Source organism: Gorilla gorilla, chromosome 8 (assembly GCF_029281585.2).
Source record: "Gorilla gorilla gorilla isolate KB3781 chromosome 8, NHGRI_mGorGor1-v2.1_pri, whole genome shotgun sequence".
NCBI classification, from domain to species: domain Eukaryota; kingdom Metazoa; phylum Chordata; class Mammalia; order Primates; family Hominidae; genus Gorilla; species Gorilla gorilla.
Genome location: NC_073232.2, coordinates 41,591,362 through 41,611,260, shown reverse-complemented (window position 1 = coordinate 41,611,260; position 19,899 = coordinate 41,591,362). Strand labels below are relative to the sequence as shown.

General features: G+C 42.5%; 2 protein-coding genes across 8 annotated transcripts in view; one reads left to right on the top strand and one right to left on the bottom strand.

Moving 5' to 3' along the window:
* Positions 1-10,213, bottom strand: part of AP3M1 (adaptor related protein complex 3 subunit mu 1) — a 29,197-nt gene extending 18,984 nt beyond the window's left edge. Inside the window, exons 1-2 of one of the 6 annotated variants that reach the window (XM_031015615.3) lie at positions 9,873-10,122; positions 9,452-9,612 (exon numbers count right to left, since the gene is read on the bottom strand). The gene's annotated coding sequence lies outside the window, so the exon portion shown is untranslated. Of the gene's footprint in view, positions 1-9,451; positions 9,613-9,872 lie in introns of all 6 variants that reach the window. The other 5 variants (XM_055353386.2, XM_055353385.2, XM_004049618.5 and 2 more) reach the window with 5 other exon arrangements.
* A 1-nt stretch (position 10,214) lies between these two features.
* The window catches only part of ADK (adenosine kinase), a 560,128-nt gene continuing 550,443 nt past the window's right edge, over positions 10,215-19,899 (top strand). The window contains exon 1 of one of the 2 annotated variants that reach the window (XM_004049615.4): positions 10,215-10,461. In XM_004049615.4, the coding sequence (XP_004049663.2) occupies positions 10,259-10,461 (203 nt within the window). In that variant the 5' untranslated portion in view covers positions 10,215-10,258. The remainder of the gene's footprint in view (positions 10,462-19,899) is intronic. The other variant, XM_055353393.2, reaches the window with a different exon arrangement.

Sequence of the window (19,899 nt, the reverse complement as noted above, 5' to 3'; positions counted from 1 at the left end):
TGATTTTCAACAAGGGTGCCAAGACCTGGGTGACCAGTTGGAGAGAGAACAACCTTTTCAACAAATGGTACTGGAACAACTGGATTTCCACATACAAAAGAATGAAATTGGATACAAAAAGCAACACAAAATGTATCAAAGACCTAATTGGAAAAGCCAAAATGATAAAACTCTTAGAAAAAATATGCATAGATTTTGACTCTGGATTAGACAATGTTTTTTAAGATATGATACCAAAAGTACAGACAAGAAAAATAAAAAATAGATAACCCAGAGTCCATCAAATTTAAAACTTCAGTGCTTCAAAGGACATTATCAAGAAAGCAAAAATCCACAATGAGAGTAAATATTTGAAACCATATATCTTAAAGGGACCCCTATCCGGAAAATATAAATAACTTTTACTCAGTAATAAGAAGGGCCAGGTGTGGTGACTCACAACTGTAATCCTAGCACTCTGGGAGGCTGAGGAGGGAGGATTGCTTGAGCCCAGGAGTTTGAGATCCCGTCTCTACAAAAAAATTTAAAAATTAGCCAGGCATAGTGGCTCACATCTGTAGTCCCTGCTACTTGGGAGGCTGAGGTGGGAGGATTGCCTGAGTCCAGGAGTTTGAGGCTGCAGTGAACTATGATCCCACCACTGCACTCTAGCCTGGGTGACAGAGGGAGACCTTGCCTCTAAAACATAAAAAAAAAAATAAATAAACAAGCCAATTAAAAAATGGGCAAAGGATTTGAAAAGACATTTACTCAAAGAATATATACATACAAATGAATCTTACAAATACGATGTTGAATAAATGAAGCCAGATGCAAAAGAATATACACAGTATGATTCCATTTATATGAAGTTGTAGAACAGGCAAAACTAATCTACGTTAAATCAAATGGTTTCCTTTATGGAGAGTGGAGGGCCATGGGGATGATCTCCTAGAGTGCTGGTAATGTTTTATTTCTTTTTTATTTTCCTTTTTTTTTTTTTTTGAGATGGAGTCTTACACTGTCGCCCAGGCTGGAGTGCAATGGTGTTATCTCGGCTCCCTGAAACCTCCGCCTCCCAAGTTCACGAGATTCTCCTGCCTCAGCCTCCCTAGTAGCTGGGATTACAGGCACACACCGCCACACCTGGCTAATTTTTTTTTTTGTATTTTTAGTAGAGACGAGGTTTCACTATGTTGGCCAGGCTGGTCTTGAACTCCTGACCTCGTGATCCGCCTGCCTCAGCCTCCCAAAGTGCTAGGATTACAGGAGTGAGACACCGCACCTGGCCAATGTTTTATTTCTTGACCTGCATGATGTTTACAAGCTGTGTTCCTTCTATGATAACTCATTAGGCTTTACATTATGATTTGCATACTTTCTGAGTGTTAGTTATGCTTCCTATAAGAAGTTTATTGTCCCTGCAATATGGGGGACAATGGAAAAATGTCTAATTATCTTACCTTGTTCCTATCTTTTACGTGTATAAGCACCAGTATCAGGTGTTTAGTCTAGTGGCTCAATCATTCCAAATAATAGTACTATAGTCTAAGAAGAAAGAATTTAAAACCTATGAATACAGTTTCTATGAATGAAGATAAATTCCAAAGAGGAAAGGAAGACTTTCCAGAATTGATTCATTTGATTCTGTTGACAGAAAACAACATCAACCCTTTCTTTTATGAAAGCGGCTGACATTTAAAGAATATGTGGTGATGATCTCCTCTTCCCATTCGACACATGTTCAGTAGTTATCAAATAATACTAGTTACTAAGATATGTTTTAGTAATTATTGTATTAATAAAGTATGAATACTGTTAACATTTAGGGTTCCTGTTTAATTAGAACCAAAAAATTTCTTTGTTTAAAGCCCTCTGTTTAGCCAAGCAATCAACTTGAGTTATTAGCAATAAACTCTGACACCTCAGGGTTGGAACCTGACAAATTTTTCTACTTTATCTAGTCAGATGCTTTGCTTAGTAGGCTTGCTTTGTGTCTTATATTTCTGTCTGGGTATTAATATAAGTGCCATTAGAATACTTAGACTTGCTATATAGAACCTGCTGATTTTAACTATAATCTTTAGCTGATAAACTTTTCAAGTGGAGCACTGTAATCCACAAGCAGACTCAGATTTGGGCACTTCAGGTGAGTCACATATGGAACACAGCATTCTTTGCAAAAATTAATCTTTTGGCCCCATTCAATGTGGTTATTTTTGGCCAGGCACAGTGGCTCACGCCTGTAATCCCAGCACTTTGGGAGGCCAAGACCGGTGGATTACCTGAGGTCAGGAGTCCAAGGCCATCCTGGCCAACATGGCAAAACCCTGTCTCTACTAAAAATACAAAAATTAGCCAGGCATGGTGGCGTGTGCCTGTAATCCCAGCTACTTGGGAACAAAGCTTGTTTGTTTGTTTGAGCAGAGTCTCCCACTGTCACCCAGGCTGGAGTGCAGTGGTGTGATCTCTGCTTACTGCAACCTCCGTCTCCCATGGGCAAGCAATTCTCGTGCCTCAGCCTCCTCAGTAGCTGGGATTACAGGTGTGCACCACCATGCCCGGCTAGTTTTTCTGTTTTTAGTAGAAATGGGGTTTCACCATGTTGGCCTCAAGTGATCCGCCTGCCTTGGCCTCCCAAAGTGAAGCTACTGTACTCAGTCCCCATTCAAAGTGTTTTATTCATTAAAGATAATGAATAATAAATGAATTAATACTATCTAAAATGTATTGAGTACTTATTATGGGCCAGACACTATGCTAGACACTTTATCTCATCTTATTTTCACAATGCTATGCCATAAATACTACTATTATCCCCATTTTACAGACAAGACAATGTCATCTCAGAAAAGTTAGGTCAATTACCTAAGATCACGCAGTAAGCTAGGATTCAAACCTAAATCCAGCTGAATTCTGAGCTCCTGCTCTTATCTGCCTTGTAGAGACTAATTATTAGGAACACATTCTAATACAGCACTGTCCAACAGGGCTTTCTGCAATGATGGAAATGTCCTTTATCTATGATAATATGGTAGCCACTACACCCATGGCTATTGAGCACTTGAAATGTGGCTAATGTACCCAATACTGAAGTTTTAATTTTTTTGAAATTTTAATTATTTTTTTTTTTGAGACGGAATCTCGCTCTGTCTCCCAGACAGGAGTGCAATGGCGTGATCGCTGCTCACTGCAAGCTCCGCCTCCCAGGTTCACACCATTCTCCTGCCTCAGCCTCCCGAGTAGCTGGGACTACAGGCGCCCGCCACCACGCCTGGCTAATTTTTTGTATTTTTAGTAGAGATGGGGTTTCACCATGTTAGCCAGGATGGTCTCGATCTCCTGACCCTGTGATCCACCCGTCTCGGCCTCCCAAAGTGCTGGGATTACAGGCGTGAGCCACCATGCCTGGCTTTTTTATTTTTATTTTTTTTTTGAGATAGGGTCTCGCTCTGTTGCCCAGGCTGGAGTGCAGTTGCGTCATCTTGGCTCACTCCAACGCTCACCTCCAGAGCCCAAGCGATCCTCCCACTTCAGTCTCCTGAGTAGCTGGGCTTACAGGCGTGCATCACCACACACAGCTGATTTTCAAATTTTTGTTTTGTAGAGACAAAGTCTGCCTATATTGCCCAGGCTGATCTTGGACTCCTGGGCTCAAGGGATCTTCCCACCTTGATCTCCCAAAGTTCTGGGATTACAGGTGTGAGCCACCAAGCCTAGCCTGAAGTTTTAATTTTAATTAATTTAAATTTAAATAACCATATGTGGTTAGTAGTTAATATATTAAACAGTGCATGAATGTGCTGCTTTAGCTTATTTTATTTTATTTTATTTTTTGAGACGGAGTCTTGCTCTATTGCCCAGGCTGGAGTGCAATGGCATGATTTCCTCTTACCACAACCTCTGCCTGCTGGGTTCAAGCGATTCTCCTGCCTCAGCCTCCTGAGTAGCTAGGATTACAGGCATGCGCCACCATGCCCAGCTAATTTTTTGTATTTTTAGTAGAGATGGGGTTTCACCATGTTGGCCAGGCTGGTCTCGAACTCCTGACCTCGTGATCCGCCCGCCTCAGCCTCCCAAAGTGCTGAGATTACAGGCATAAGCCACTGCACCCAGCCTAGCTTATGATTTAAGAGCAGGAGGTAAAAGACATTTCTTGTTTAGTTAGGAGGCAAAACACATTCTAGTTGTTATGCTGAGGAAGTTTAATAAATTATTTAGAGTGGAAGTTATATTTAAAAGCACCGACACAGGTTATCTAAAATCATTCATCCTATCAAAAATATAGTTCACAAGGATTTATAGTGCTCCTTTGCCACAATACACTCTGAAAGAGTTGCTTGTTTTGAAAGCAAGTGATTTTGTAGTTACTTTATTTTAGGGCCAGATCTCTACTCATCCTCTTAAGCTGGTGAAAAATTCTTTCCAGGAAAGTTTCCACCGAAGTTGTTTTTATTGGCAGTAGTTCAGGTCTCAGAATACAGAAAGTTAAACCAGCCTCCTAGATTTATTGTGGTTATCCTTAGTGCTGAGATGAAAGCATAACACTTGTAAGTTCTCGACTGTGCTTAGCTTTAAAACCCATCTTAACCTTCTATAATAGGAAAAGAGAGCTTACTTCTTCTATCCATATTATGACCAAGGTCTAATGCATATAACAATTAAATAATACCATGTTGCAGTGTAAATTAGCCTGTTTCTTTATCGTCCTTTTGGTAGCTGCAGTTATTTTTTTAATTATTATTTTCATAAACTTTCTGAGAAAACTACACACTCATTATTACCACAACCATCTTTTTGTTCCTAGTGACTTTTGAGTCATAAAACAGAATTCTCCCAGCTTATTTAAAAGCCACTAGAAGAAACTGTGTTCAGAGGCAGACCCATCAGAGCTTTGACTGCAGCTTAAATACATCATAAATCCTTTTTACTAAACATTTTATAATCATCCTGGGTAATTCACAAGCAATCCATTTACAATAGTCAAAATATTCTTGGAAGATAGTGTCTAAAAACAAAAATGTATTCCTTCTGTATATAATAGGATGGAGGCACAGAAGGGCCTATATTGAACTTGAGAGAATGAGACCAGAAAAGCATCTACTCTTCTGATTCTCAGCCAATATCTTGACCATATATTCATTCAACACAGAGTTTTGAGGCACTGGGTATATAAGAACAAACAAAATTAAGAGTTCCTACACTCACAGCATTTAGAGATGAGCAGAGAAGACAACTTAATACAGTAAGATGTAATTCCTACGATGATACAGGAAATATAGCGTGCTGTGGGAATCTACAAGGCTTAGAGGTGAGAAAGAACACAAGACAAATAAATCCAGTATAAATTTAGCAGATATGGAAGGTGGAGGGAAGAGGGGAGATGAAACTGGAGAAGGAGGTAAGCAGAGACTGATTGGTTCATGGAGCATGCTAAACTTGTTAAGGAGTTTGGACTTTATTCTTAGTGCAATGTAAAGTCATTTTATAATTTTTTTAATGGTAATCATGCAATCCGATTTACATTTTTAGAAAGATCATACTAATTACACTGCGGAAACTGGATAATCGGTAACTGAACACTGTGACACCAGTTGGGAGATGAGTGGTGATGGCCTGGTCTAGAGTCTCGACTATGAGGATGGGGTACAGTGAAAAGATAAGAGAAACATTTAGGTTTTGTGCTAAAAAACATTTAGGCTTGGAGGAGGGGGTGTGTGGAGATGAGAGAGATGTGTCACTTGGCCTGGTCCTGTGTAATTTGACCAATTCTGGATACATTTGACCCAAACAAATATATTCAAAAAACTATTATATATACCCTTCTAGTGCTTTAGAGAAGCCAGACTGGAATCAGAATTGTAAGTAATCAGGATTTTTTGTTAATGGGAATTAATCAAAAGGAGAATTGAAACAAAAGAAAGAATGTGCATAGTATGAAGAGAGCTTATGGCAGGAACTCCAACATTTGAGTAGGAGGTGGGTCAAGGAGGTGGACCTAAAGAATGACCAAGATGTGACTGAAGAGTCCTAAGAAAAAAAAAACAGGGTGGTTTTTAGTAACTATAGTTTATTAGTGTATTTCCAGAAGAATGGAGTGGTAAATACTGTTACATGGCACAAAGAGGTTAAGCTACGAGAATTGAAAATGTCAGCTGGGCGTGGTGCTCACACCTATAATCCCAGCACTTTGGGAGGCCAAAGTGGGGGTATCACCTGAGCTCGGGAGTTCGAGACCAGCCTGGCCAACATGGTGAAATCCCATCTCTACTAAAAATACCAACAAATTAGCTGGGTGTGGTGGTGGGTGCCTGTAATCCCGGCTGCTCTGGAGGCTGAGGCAGGAGAATCGCTTGAACCCGGGAGGTGGAGGCTGCAGTGAGCCGAGATGGCGCCACTGCACTCTAGCCTGGATGACAGAGCGAGACTCCATCTCAACAACGACAAAAAAGAATTGAAAACGTCTGTTGATTTAAGAGTGTTTTTTAAACTTTCTTTTCCTTAATGCCTGCTAAGGAGCCCTTTTAGACTCCATCTTCTCACCACCCTGCCAATCAAATTCCTCACCCATAAAACTTTTTATTATTCTTTCTTTTTCAACTGTAAATTGACAAATTATAGTTGTATATATTTAGGGGTACCAGATGTTATGATTTATGAAATGTGGAATAATTAAATGAAGCTAATTAATATCACCATAAAATTTTAATACCACAGAATATCCTCTGTTTATGTACTGTATTTGTGCTTTACACACAAAAAGAGTATATATATTTTTTTCACCTCGCAAGAAGCAGTTTTTATCTGCTTTGAGAATGCATGATTTAACACACAGAGGACATTGGTGATCTTGGTAAAGGTAGTTTTGGTGGGCTGGGTGCAGTGGCTCACGCCTGTAATCCCAGCACTTTGGGAGGCTGAGGCGGGCAGATCACGAGGTCAGGAGTTCGAGACCAGCCTGGCCAAGATGGCGAAACCCTGTCTCTACTAAAAATACAAAAGTTAGCTGGGCGTGGTGGTAGGCGCCTGTAATTCCAGCTACTCAGGAGGCTGAGACAGGAGAATCACTTGAACTCTGGAGGCGGAGGTTGCAGTGAGCCAAGATTGTGCCATTGCACTCCAGCCTGGGCGACAAGAGCAAGACTCCACCTCAAAAAAAAAAAAAAAAAAAAATAGTTTTGGTGGTAGTTCAGTGGAATGCTAGAAATAAGACATTGCAGTGGGCTGGGAAATAAATAGCAAGAAGTGTAAAAAAATAGAGATATGTAGAGTAGATTCAAGAAGTCTAGCTGTGAAGAGGATGAAAAGACAGGAAAATAAATGCAGCAGTTCATAAAGTGAAGGAAGAATACATTCAAATGCTGAAGGAAAGGTGTGAATAGAGGGGGGAAAGCTGACATAGGAGAGAGGGAAAAACGGAAAGAGGACCCTGACACAGCAGGAGAGGATGCTACTGAGAGACTAGGTCAAAGGGTTTGCCTTCTCTAAGGAGAAGGAACACTTTCTACTCTTCAGATTGAAGGGAAGGTTTGTAGACTTGACTGCAGGCAGATGATGTCTCTCCTTCTCTGTGTAATGGGAGAGAGGTCATTTCCAAAGGGAGAGAGAAGTCCTCTTCTCTGTAAATACCATGTGCTACTCATGAATTGACATAGTACTGAGCTACTTAAAAATATTTAAATCTGCAAAGAACTCCCATAGCATATGTGTATATGTATTTTTTTTTAAGAGATAGGGTCTTGCTTTGTTGCCCAGGCTGACGTGCAGTGGACCAATCATAGCTCACTATAACTTTGAACTCCTGGGCTCAAGTGATCCTTCTGCCTCATTCTGCCTCTACCTCCTGAGTAGCTAGGACTACAACCACGTGCCACAAAGCCTAGCTAATGTTTAAATTTTTTGTAGAGATGCAGTCTCGCTATGTTGCCCAGGCTGATTTCCAGCTCCTGGCCTCAAGTGATTTTCCCGCCTCACCCACCCAAAGTGCTAGGATTACAGGCGTGAGCCACCGCACTCTATCTGCCCATAGTATATTGGTTTGTTTTTTTTTTTTTTTGAGACGGAGTCTTACTCTATTGCCAGGCTGGAGTGCAGTGGCGTGATCTCAGCTTACCACAACCTCCGCTTCCTGGGTTCAAGCGATTCTCCTGCCTCAACCTCCCGAGTAGCTGGGACTACAGGCACGTGCCAACACGCCCAGATAATTTTTGTATTTTTAGTAGTGACGGGGTTTCTTCATGTTTGCCAGGATGGTCTCGATCTCTTGACCTCGTGATCCACCCACCTCAGCCTCCCAAAGTGCTGGGATTACAGGCATGAGCCCTACCGTGCCTGGCCGTATATTATATTAAATGGTTAGAAATAAAAATCATAAGATTAAGTAAGAAAATATAATCTTGTTGCAAAGAGAGCTTTCCTAAAGATACGTAAGGTTTTTTTTTTTTTTTTTCCGAGGCAGAGTCTCGCTCTGTCGCTCAGGGTGGAGTGCAGTGGTGAGGTCTCAGCTTACTGCAACTTCCGCCTCCCGGGTTCAAGGGATTCTCCTGCCTCAGCCTACCAAGTAGCTGGGGCTACAGGCGTGTACCACCACACCTGGCTAATTTTTGTATTTTTAGTAGAGACAGGGTTTCACTATGTTGGCCAGGTTGGTCTCGAACTCCTGACTTTGTGATCCGCCTGCCTCAGCCTCCCAAAATGCTGAGATTACAGGCGTGAGCCACCGCGCCTGGCCAAGATTCGTAAGTTAATTCTTCATTAACCTCATTCACTTCACTTCTCCTATAGTGTCAATTGAAAGTGTCCCTCTGTCTTTCCCAAATTAATCCTTTCACTTGTAACTTGATCCCATTCCTTTCCTTCTCTTCTGGGAGACAAGACTTTTTCTTGAATCTTCAAATAGTTGCTTGCTTCCTGCCCCCAAATAGATATCTTGTATTCTTTAAAACAAACCCCAAACTTTCCCCCACCTTGCCACTCTCAATAATCTTGCTTCATGCCCCAAATGATGAAGGATTAGTCTACACTTGCAGTCTTTCCTCAGTTACTATTAAAGCATCTCTCTCAAACAGCTCAATGACTTTCTAATTATAAAATCCAACGACCTATTCTGACTTCAGCTTCCTCCTCTGACCATTGCAGCATTTTATGTCATTGATAACTTTCTCCTAAACAAAAATACTTCTTACCCTTTTATATGAAACTTCATCTGTTTTGGGTCTCACCTTGAAAGTCTTTCGGGCTTAATTCTCACAATTTTTTTTTAAAGTCTTTCTACAATCTCCATGTAAACCACTGTTTCAAATTCGATAAAACTCAAACTCCATAAAATACCTCCTCCTGTCACTGGCACCATCTTCTTAATCACATAAGGCTGTAAGCTTCAGGTTCAAACAAATCTACCAAATACAAACAGCCACATCGCCCGTCACTCTTCCACACTCACTGCCACCTGCTCCGCTTAGAACCCCGTTACCTCTCTCCTGAAGAACTGCAACACCCTTCTCACTGCATTCCTCACCCCAGGCTCTTCCAGGCACCACCCGCTAACAGGACGTCCGCTCAGGTCCGTTTGGGGTTTTGTCCTCCAAAGCAGAAACCTGGGACTGAGATTCCTGCCGTCTGTACTCCAGCTCACTATAGAGGGGGAACCCAGTAAGCTTGACCTCCGGGGCTCAGGCGCCTGAGAACACTGGGCTGCAGGTGGACCGCTCCCTTCCGGCCTTGCTGGCGAGAAAGCCCGGAAGGCCGGGAGTTGGGGGGGAAGCGAGGCCCGGGCCAACAGCACCAAAGACGCTCCTAGAGCCCAGATCGGAGTCAGGGGCCCCAGCTATTCAGCCTACGCCCGGGTTTTGGAGCTGTCCCCAGTCCACAGATTTCCCGCCCCTCACACTCACCCCAACACCTGCGCCAGTCAGTGATTCGGCGCCGGGTCCTCTCCGACCGAAGCTGGAGAAGCCGAGAAGGCCGCGAGGACCCGCAGCTGGAGTGCCCAGGAAATTGCCTGATTAACAGCTTCAAAGACACCGACTCTGTCTACCGTATTAGAAATTTTAAATATGCAGGAAGACGGTAAATGAGAGGAAAGAGGTCTCTTGAGGCTTAGTATCTAAATCTTCTACATCATCCAGGGCCTAGAAAAATGGTGGGTTTCTCTCCATCTAGATTCAGGCGGTCATCTGCTGCCTAACGCAGTCTGGGGTCCCTCATGGTAGGGGAGGCGGGGTCAGGAATGGGCGGGGCATTCGCTGTTGGTGCCGAGAGATAGAGCCAATGATTGTGGATGACAGCGGCACAGAATGGGCGGAGTCTGGAGGGGCGGGATTTGGAGAAGAGAAAGCGGCGATGCGAAGAGGGGGCGGGGCCAGAGAGTGGCTGGCAGAGGTGGGCTGTAGAGCCAAAGTGGGGTGGGAGCGCGAAGATGGCAGCTGCTGAGGAGGAGCCGAAGCCCAAAAAGCTGAAGGTGGAGGCGCCGCAAGCGCTGAGGTGAGCGCTGCCGGACTTGGGGAGGAGGGTGACGGCGCTGCAAGCAAGCCAGGGCCCACGTGGGGTTGCACGGCCCCGACGCTGGGTGGTGTCTCTCACTGCCAGCTTGGGGCGAACACGCAGGACCTCCCCCAGCTGCCCGCTTGGCCGCGACCCCTTGCCAGACGTTCTCTCAGTTTGGCTGAGTCGCCGCCTGTCTGGTGCAGCTCCGGCTCCAGCAGCCCTTCGCCAGTCGTGGCCGGCAAGGGGACCGAGCCGGCTGACCGCGCCACCTGCGAGCAAGCCCAGGCTGGGCTGGTGCGACCCCGGAGGGCCGGACCGGAGCAGCGTCTATAGGCGGCCGCCTTCTCTTCCCGGGGGATGGCGGGAAAGAGGCTCGGCAACTGCTCTACACTGGGGCAAAGTCAGAATTCTTGGGGATTTTTCAGAGTGTTGCGGAAGGGCACGTTGACCTTCCTTTTCGTACACATTCTGAAAGCCCGTACCTTTGAGGACCCTCTACCAGGGACCCAGACCCCTCCGATGCTTTGCAGGGGCAGCATTTGGATGAATGGATAGGAAAGGTTGATTTTTCTTTTTTATTTACACTTTTTGGCAGCAACGGGGACAGTGCTGCCCCTAACACCTGCCTCACATGTGATTGATGTTGCAACTTTTAGTTACGAAGAGTCGTTTGTTAAAATATCCCTTCCTAATAAGTATAAAGTGAAGCAGGCAGTCTTTGATGATTTGGAAATGTTCGTTGAAAGGCAGCGATTTTTTTTTCCATCTTAAAATAGACATATCAAACTGACTTAAAACTATTGGGACACTCCTGATTAAACAGGACATATCCCATTTCTTCCAGTATCACTCTTCACCTCCAAAGGAAGGAATCACTCACAATTGAAAAGAAAAGGACACTTAGGGGCCTGGTGGTGTGTTCATGCTGCTTTGAATGGAGGGTGAACAAATCCTTGCCAGTGCCTTTAATGTATTCCTACTACCCTCAAAGGGTTAGTGTGCCTACCTTATACCAAGAACATAAACTTTAAAATAAAAACCCTCAGGATATTCTATTTTTATTTTAAATATTCCATATATGCAGAATAAAAAGCAACGGCTTTTGAATCAGACCTACCTGAGTTCAAGGCATGTGCTTTCCCTACTCTGCCCTTTATTAGAGTATTTCCTTATAAGGCACCTCCTTCGCCAAACTGGAAGACAGATGCAACTTTTCCCTACCATCCTACTGAACATATAACCCTTAGATTTCCTTAGATTTTTCCTTAATAAAAATAATTATATATAATGCTGATCCATTTTCACTGTGTTTTCCTATTTATTATCTTGTTGGACAGTTCTGTGATCAAAGGAAGGCAAGAATTATGCGTGTTTTACAATTGAAGATATTGAAGCCCAAATAAAACAATTAGTACAGGAACAGAAATAAGAACTAGCTGAGCATGTTTTCTTATACCTGCAGTCCTGGTGCTTTGTGAGGCTGTGGTGAGAGCATTCCTTAGGCAACTAAAATTCACTTTATACAATATGAACTTAGTGCCACCTGTAGACATGAAGTTAAAAGATTAGACACTTGAGTACTGGGACAAATCTCTAATTTTGTGGGGAGACATTTTAGGATCGGCTATTATTACTTTTATTATATTAATTTGCTTTCAGACTCAAAGTGTGACAATGCATTCAGTATTTACACTGAATTAATTTATGATGACTTGCTTGACAGTTAGGGGATTGCTACTGGTTTTGGTTAAGGAGAATGGATTATAAAGACTTAGCATAATTTAATGTGCAGCATCAGTGGGAACAAATAATGAGATATATTTGTAGATGTCAGGAAAAATATTTAGATTTAGGGATTTGTGAGAATTTGGTCAGCTCTGGGACAATAATTCTCCACCAGGGGAAATTTTGCCCTCCAGGGGAAATTTTGCCCTCCAGGGGACATTTGGCATGGTCTAGAAAGATATTTTTGGTAGGGAGAGCTATTGGCACCTAGTGGATGGAATTCAGGGATGCTGCTAAACATCCAACATAGGACAACCCCCACAACAAAGAATTATCTGGCCAAATATGTCAACGGTGTTGAGGTTGAGAAATCTGTTCTAGAGGGAGCATCTGACAAGACTAGTCTGCCTTTCTCAAATATCTATTATTTTTCTAGGCTCGGTTGCTTTTCAGCATATAACAGTTGCTTATAAAGAAAGAATCAGGCTCTAACATGTTTTCACGTGGGATTAGGGGAAAGAAGGGAACGTTAATTGAGTGCTAGACATTATACTATGTGCTCTATATATGTTATCTCTTTTAACCCTCCCAGTGACCTATGAGGTAGGAGCAATGATTCCTGTGTTACAGACGAGGTATTTTGTGATGAAAGAAGTGGAAAAACATTTTTGGGAACTGCTCCCTAGATGAAGGTGTTCCATGATGATCACTTATATTTAAGACAACTTAGTTTTCTTTTCTCTCCTTTGGAAATCTCATCCAAGTTCATTTCTTTAGCGATCGCCTCTTAAGAGGCTACAGTGCCTTCCAAGGCTTGTTGAGCACGTGCCAAGTCTTTTCCTTCAGTTTGTCTTTCAAGTACATGCTATTTTAGACATGGTGTTAAAAACTGGATATATATATATATATAGAGAGAGGTAAGGCACAGGTACCATCCTCTTGGTGGGAAATAAGTGGGGTTTGGGAAAATGACACCTGAGCATTCTTAAAGATGACTAGGAGTTAACCAGTCATCTGTGACTGTAGGGTATCTGTGAAGTAGGGTATCTGCCTTATAGGAAAGTTTGTTTGGTGGCAGAACTGGGAGAGAGATGCCTCTGTTGGGGAAGTGCAGATAGTCTGACTGAAGCAGAGATGTATGGGGTCCAGGCTTTGTATTAGACACTCTCACATGTGTCCTTTCTATCTCTGTGCCTCTCAGTTCTCAGATCTTAATTTAATTTAATTTTGTATATATTTTTGAGTTGGAGTCTCACTCTGGCGCACAGGTTGGAGTGCAGTGGCACCATCTCGGCTCACTGCAACCTCCGCCTCCTGGGTTCAAGCAATTCTGCTGCCTCCGCCTCCCAAGTAGCTGGGATTACAGGCGTACACCACTCTGCCTGGCTAATTTTTGTATTTTTAGTAGAGATGGGATTTTGCCATGTTGGCTAGGCTGGTCTTGAACTTCTGACCTCAAGCGATCCGCCTGCCTCGGCCTCCCAAAGTGTTGGGATTACAAGTGTGAGCCACCGTGCCCGGCCTTCCCAGACCTTAATTTTAACTGTCTGCTGAGTATGTGCTTCTGAGTGACTTTCTGACATTTCAAAGTCATATATACCAAACTAAATTATCTGTTATCCTGAATCTGTGCATTTTTCCATATTTCCTGCATCTGTTAATGGTACCAGTAACCTCCTTTACTCCAAAGTTTGAGACCTAGATATTTGATTCATTTTACATCCACATTATAATGTCTTTCCTTTTCCATTCCTGCTGCCACAACTTACGTTTAGACTTTATCTTTTGCTTAGATTTTGTTTTGACTTCCTAAGCAGTCTCTTTACCTTCAGCCTCAAGTTCTGCCTACTTTTCTTTAGGCACAGCTCTACTTATTCATCACGGCAAATATTTGTAAACTCTGAAGTTGATGTTAGGAAACGTTGAATCCTGAAAGCCCACGTCATTACTCCATCTGACATTAGCAATTAAGGATTATTAAGGATCATGACTTTTAATAGTACTAAAAAGGAAACAAACTACAGTTCTCTAATCAGCAAATACTGAGCTTTTCTCAAATATTGCTTCCTAACTATTTCACTTCCATGGACCCCTTTTATTATTTTCCTCTATCTCCTACCTCACTATGGACCCTGTGTTCTAAAATTAAACCTAGGAGCTGGGCATGGTGGCTCACACCTACATTCCAGCAGTTTGGGAGGCCAAGGTGGGAGGTTTGCTTGAACCCAGAAGTTCGAGACCAGTCTGGGCAACAAAATGAGACCCTCGAATCTTTAAAAAAAACGAAACAAAAACTAGCTGGACATGGTGGCATATGCCTGTGGTCCCAGCTACACAGGAGGCTGAGGCAGGAGGATTCCTTGGCTTCCCAAAGTGCTGGGATTACACGTGTTAGCCACCAAGCCTGGCCTTAATTAATGTTTATTGCATAGAGTGGCACTGATAACTTTCATTTTTCTAGACCCTATATATATATTTTTTGTTTGTTTGTTTGTTTGTTTTTGAGACAGAGTCTCGCTCTGTCACCCAGGCTGGAGTGCAGTGGCACGGTCTCGGCTCACTGCAAGCTCCGCTTCCCGGGTTCATGCCATTCTCCTGCCTCAGCCTCTGAGTAGCTGGGACTACAGGCGCCTGCCATCACGCCCGGCCAATTTTTTGTGTTTTTAGTAGAGACGGGGTTTAGTAGAGACGTGTTAGCCAGGATGGTCTTGATCGCCTGACCTCGTGATCCACCCGCCTCAGCCTCCCAAAGTGCTGGATTACAGGGGTGAGCCACCGTGCCCGGCGACCCTATACTTTTAATAATGCAGCCTAAAATTGAGCTTGGCTACTATTTTCTTTTTTCATCATGATAATCTACTATTGAAAGAGTTTGGTTATTTTTGGATGATATTGCATGCCTTTTACTTACATTTGCAAATTTAATCCTTTAAGATTAAGGCTTTGGGCTATGAAGGAATGGAAAACAAAAGTCCCCTAATGCACTTAGTATGAATGCCTTAATAAGATCCTTTCCTGGGCAATATATACTAGGGCAGTGTGAGGGTGGTAGAGAGAGCCAGAGGAAAGCTTGCATGGATGGTTCTGGGTATCCAGGGACAAGCATGGAAGTGCTTGAAACTCAGGGAAAGTGGGAAGGGCCTTAGGAAAACAAGGGGCACTGAAGACTATGTTTCTTATTTTGGGTACAGGCCTAGACTGAATATTCAGCCTCAAATAAAACATGAGGCTGATGTGCTGCTTTTTTACCTGGAATATGTCTTTGCTTTACTTCCATCAATTAAAATCCTGGCCACATGGGGTGGCTCATGCCTGTAATCCCAGCACTTTGGGAGGCCAAGGTGGGAGGATTGCTTGAGGCCAGGAGTTCTAGACTGGCCTGGGCAACATAGTGAGACCCTAGCTCTACAAAAATAAACTTAGCCAGGCATGGCAGCAGGTTCCTGTAGTCCCAACCACTCTGGAAGCTGAGGCACTGGCACTACTACATTCCAGCCTGGGTAACAGCAAGACTCTGTCTCAAAAAAAGAAAACAAAATATCTTTCCTGTGTCCAAAGTGTTTACAGTTAGGTGGGGGAAAAAAGTATCAAAATTTTAAAGAGCATTCTGGTCAGAATGGATCCCAGTAGAGCAGTGGTTAAGAGCATGGTCTCTGGCATCAGCTATCTGGTTTGACCCTTGATCCTTATTAGCTAGTGATCTCGGGAAGATTGGCTACTTGCCCCATACCTCTTTTCTCACCTGTAAAATGGGTATAGTAATAGTACGAACCTCATAAGGATGTTGAGAGGGAAACGCAGCAATTAAAAATTTAAAAAGGAAAGGAAAAGATATAGATATACTCAAGAACAAGATAAACATCTCCAGGGACCAAGAACAGAAAAGAAACATGCAGTTAGACTCTGGGTTCAGGAGCTAGTAGAAATAACATGTAGGGGACCTGGGGTCAGATGCTCTGTATGAAACTGAAGCTGGGCTGCGACTGGATGAAAGAGGGCTGAAAACATCTGCTCTTGGCTGTTGCTTTAAAAAGCTGTGGACCTGGAGTGAAGATACAGAAGTGGCTGAGCTGCCAGATGGCTCAGAGTCAGGAACTGTGGTTTCCCCACTATCAGCTAGTACAAGAGCACCAAGCTTGGAGGTTGTAGACTCTGGAAGAGGGGTGGCCTATCACAGAACCCCTGGGAAAAGAGGGAAAGTCTGAGCCTATAAACACACGAGGAAGACCATTACTTAGAAAATTAACACAGTTACCAAGAGATAAATTCACAAAAAATCTGATGGAAATATGGGTAATTTCAAAACAATTGTAAGTATTTTAAAGATCCTTAAAAAAGATAAAAGAAATAATGGTCATAAAAAACATGAATCAAAAATAGGTAGATATGAAATAGATGGCTATATTAAAGAAAAAATGGAATTATTGAAATTAAAAAAAAATAGGTCAGTTGAACTCTAGACCAGACAAATTTGAAGGGAAAATTAATGAATTGGAAGAAAGTACCCAGATGTATCACAGAGAAATAAATAGGAATTAACAAATATGAGCCGGGCATGATGGCTTATGCCGGTAATCCCAGCACTTTGGGTGGCCAAGGCGGGCAGATCACCTGAGGTTGGGAGTTTGAGACCAGCCTGACCAACATGGAGAAACTCCATCTTTACTAAAAAAAAAAAAAAAAAATACAAAATTAGCTGGATGTGGTGGTCCATGCCTATAATCCCAGCTACTCAGGAGGCTGAAGCAGGAGAATCTCTTGAACCTGGGAAGTGGAGGTTGGGGTGAGCCGAGATCGTGCCATTGCACTCCAGCCTGGGCAACAGCGCAACTCCATAAATTGAGAGGCACCAACTTACATCTAACTGGGAGTTCCAAAAAGAGGAAATAATGTGAATGGTGGAGAAGCCAGGTTGGAAGAGCTGATGGCTGAGAATTTACCAAAATTTAAGAAAGACCAGTTCTCAGCTTGAAAGGGCATTATATGTATCTAGTAAGATGGAAACAAAAATATAAACTAAAACTACAGAGATTTTCTTGCTAATTATATTAATGTATCTATTATAGAAAGACTGAAAATTTAGACACTCCAAATTTAATAGTGGGCATCTTTAGGTGGAAGAATTATGAGGTTTAAAAAAAAACTTGTATTTTCCAATGTTTCTACACTGAACATATTAGGAATCTTGCTTTTAAGTTGGAGAGACTTGAAGTACACTGAATATATAAGTGGCCAAGTGCTGAGTGGCTAAATATCACCTTTACAGAATGGACCTCTGGGATACCAAATACATCTGAAACTTGGTAACATAATTATTATGACTTTATTATAGGCTATAATCTTTTAAGCTATATTTCTGAAATCCCAAAGCTCTGGAAGCTGGAAGTTTTTTAAAAAGTTTGAGATGAATTAATTTGGCAGCAAAATTTGAACTGATGTAAAGGTGTCAGTAGTATTTATTTGTCTGACACAAATGTATATGCTTTGCTATGGAAATATTAGGCTGTTAATGACATGCCACATGAATTCCTCCTGGGTGTTCTACAAAATATATAGTGCAGTGTTACCTTCCTAAAATCCATAAAATTCTGAATTCCAAAACATACCCTGTCCCAAGGGTTTAAGAAAGGGATTGTGGACTTTTATTACTTATTTATAGTTTACTTTTAAAAGTAATAAAAGTCCACAATCCCTTTCTTAAACCCTTGGGGCAGGGTATGTTTTGGAATTCAGAATTTTATGGATGCACTCCAGCCTGGGCGACAGAGCCAGACTCCGTCTCAAAAAAAAAAAAAGTTGGCTACTATGCAGGAACAATAATTTCTCATCAGAGTTAGTTCCTAGATTTTTTTCTCTAGTCACTGTTCTGCACTTCTATGATACTAAGTAGATGCTCATTTCAAAGATACTTTTTGGCTAGCTCTACTGTAATACCAGTACAGTTGATGTCACTGAGTTATTAGGCTTTTCTTCCTCTCCAGTAGTAACTGAAAAGACAGACTTCTCTTCAACTTTTGGACTTGAAGATTTGGAAGGCTGTTTTACAAAATGGTCTCTCAAACTGAAGTTTCACATACTGCTTGAAGAAGATATGTTCTGATGATTTTTCAAAGCAGATTTAGAGTTTTTGCTCTCATTTATGTGTATTATTTCTGATGTTGTTTGTACTTTTGGCTTCGTACCATTTCTTTAAAAATTTGGTTCATACACTTCAGATCTAGAAGCAATGTGATTAGCCTTTGATATAAGAACATCTGAGTTTCTATTTGCATTTTTACTTTCATTGCATGCATGCTGACTTTAGTATTTTCTTTACAATTTAGAAGATATATATGTATAGCAATTATGTAAGAAATTCTTGCCTTCTGTAGGCACAACAGTTTGGTTACTGTATTAACATGGTCTTAACCATTTTGTCAGCAAGCCACATTTGGTTAGTAGTGAGTCCTGCTATTTTACTATGTTACCTGCAAACAGGATTGCAGATGTGAAGGTAGCCTGTGTGATCATTGGTCACTCACTGAATTAGGGATTATCAGAAATTATATTGAAGTGGTCACTTGGCTACTTGCCTTCTACATGCTTAGGCTAGACTTTGGTTCATACTTAGAACCATTTTGAAGTCTCTGAAAGACTCAGTTGACTCAACCTAACTGGAAAGTCCATCTAATTTTTTTTTTTTTTTTGAGATGGAGTCTTGATCTGTCACCCAGGCTGGAGTGCGGTGGCATGATCTCAGCTCACTGCAACCTCCGCCTCCTGGGTTCAAGCAACTCTCCTGCCTCAGCCTCCCGAGCAGCTGGGATTACAGGCATGCACCACCATGCCCAGCTACTTTTTGTATTTTTAGTAGAGACAGGGTTTCACAATGTTGGCCAGGCTGGTCTCAAATGCCTGACCTCAGGTGATCCACCTGCCTTGGCCTCCCAACGTGCTGGGATTACAGGTGTGAGCCACAGCACCTGGCCTAAAGTCCATCTAAATATGACTCAATCTAGGAGTTCACCGCTTGTCTCTGTTGTCCTTTAGATTCAATTTATCTCTCACGTAGGCCATTTCAGTGTAACAAGATGGCAGTTCTCAACTCCAAGCCAAAATCTCATGAGTCCAAAGGAAGAGAGTTTTTCTATATGCTTGTATCAGTTTTGAGAGAAATTTGGTTCTGCCTGTGTTACACACTACCTTGAACCAGTTGAGGTAGGAGGTGGGACTCAACTCTGGAGGTGGGGCTCAGACACTGGACCAAATTGAGGACTAGCTAAAACAGGGACAGAGTGGAATCAGCTTTCCGTAAGTCACGCCTACTAATGTGCCATGTCAGTTTACCATTGCCACGGCAACACCCAGAAGTTAGCGTCCCTGTTCACGACAGTGTCCTGGAAGTTTCCACCCTTTTCCTAGAAATTTCTGCATAATCTGCCTCTTAATTTGTATATAATTAAAATTGGGTATAAATATGACCACAGAACTGCTTCTGAGCTGCTACTCTGGGCATACTGCCTATGGGGTAGCCCTGCTCTGCAAGGGGCAGTACCTCTGCCGATGCTTTACACTGCTGCTTCAATAAAAGTTGCTAACACACCACTGGCTGACCCTTGAATTTTTTCCTGGATGAAGCCAAGCACCGTCCTGGGCTAAGCCCCAGTTCTGGGGCTTACCTGCCCTGCATTACAATCACCGTATCAGAGGTGGAGATTTGGGCTGGCCTTG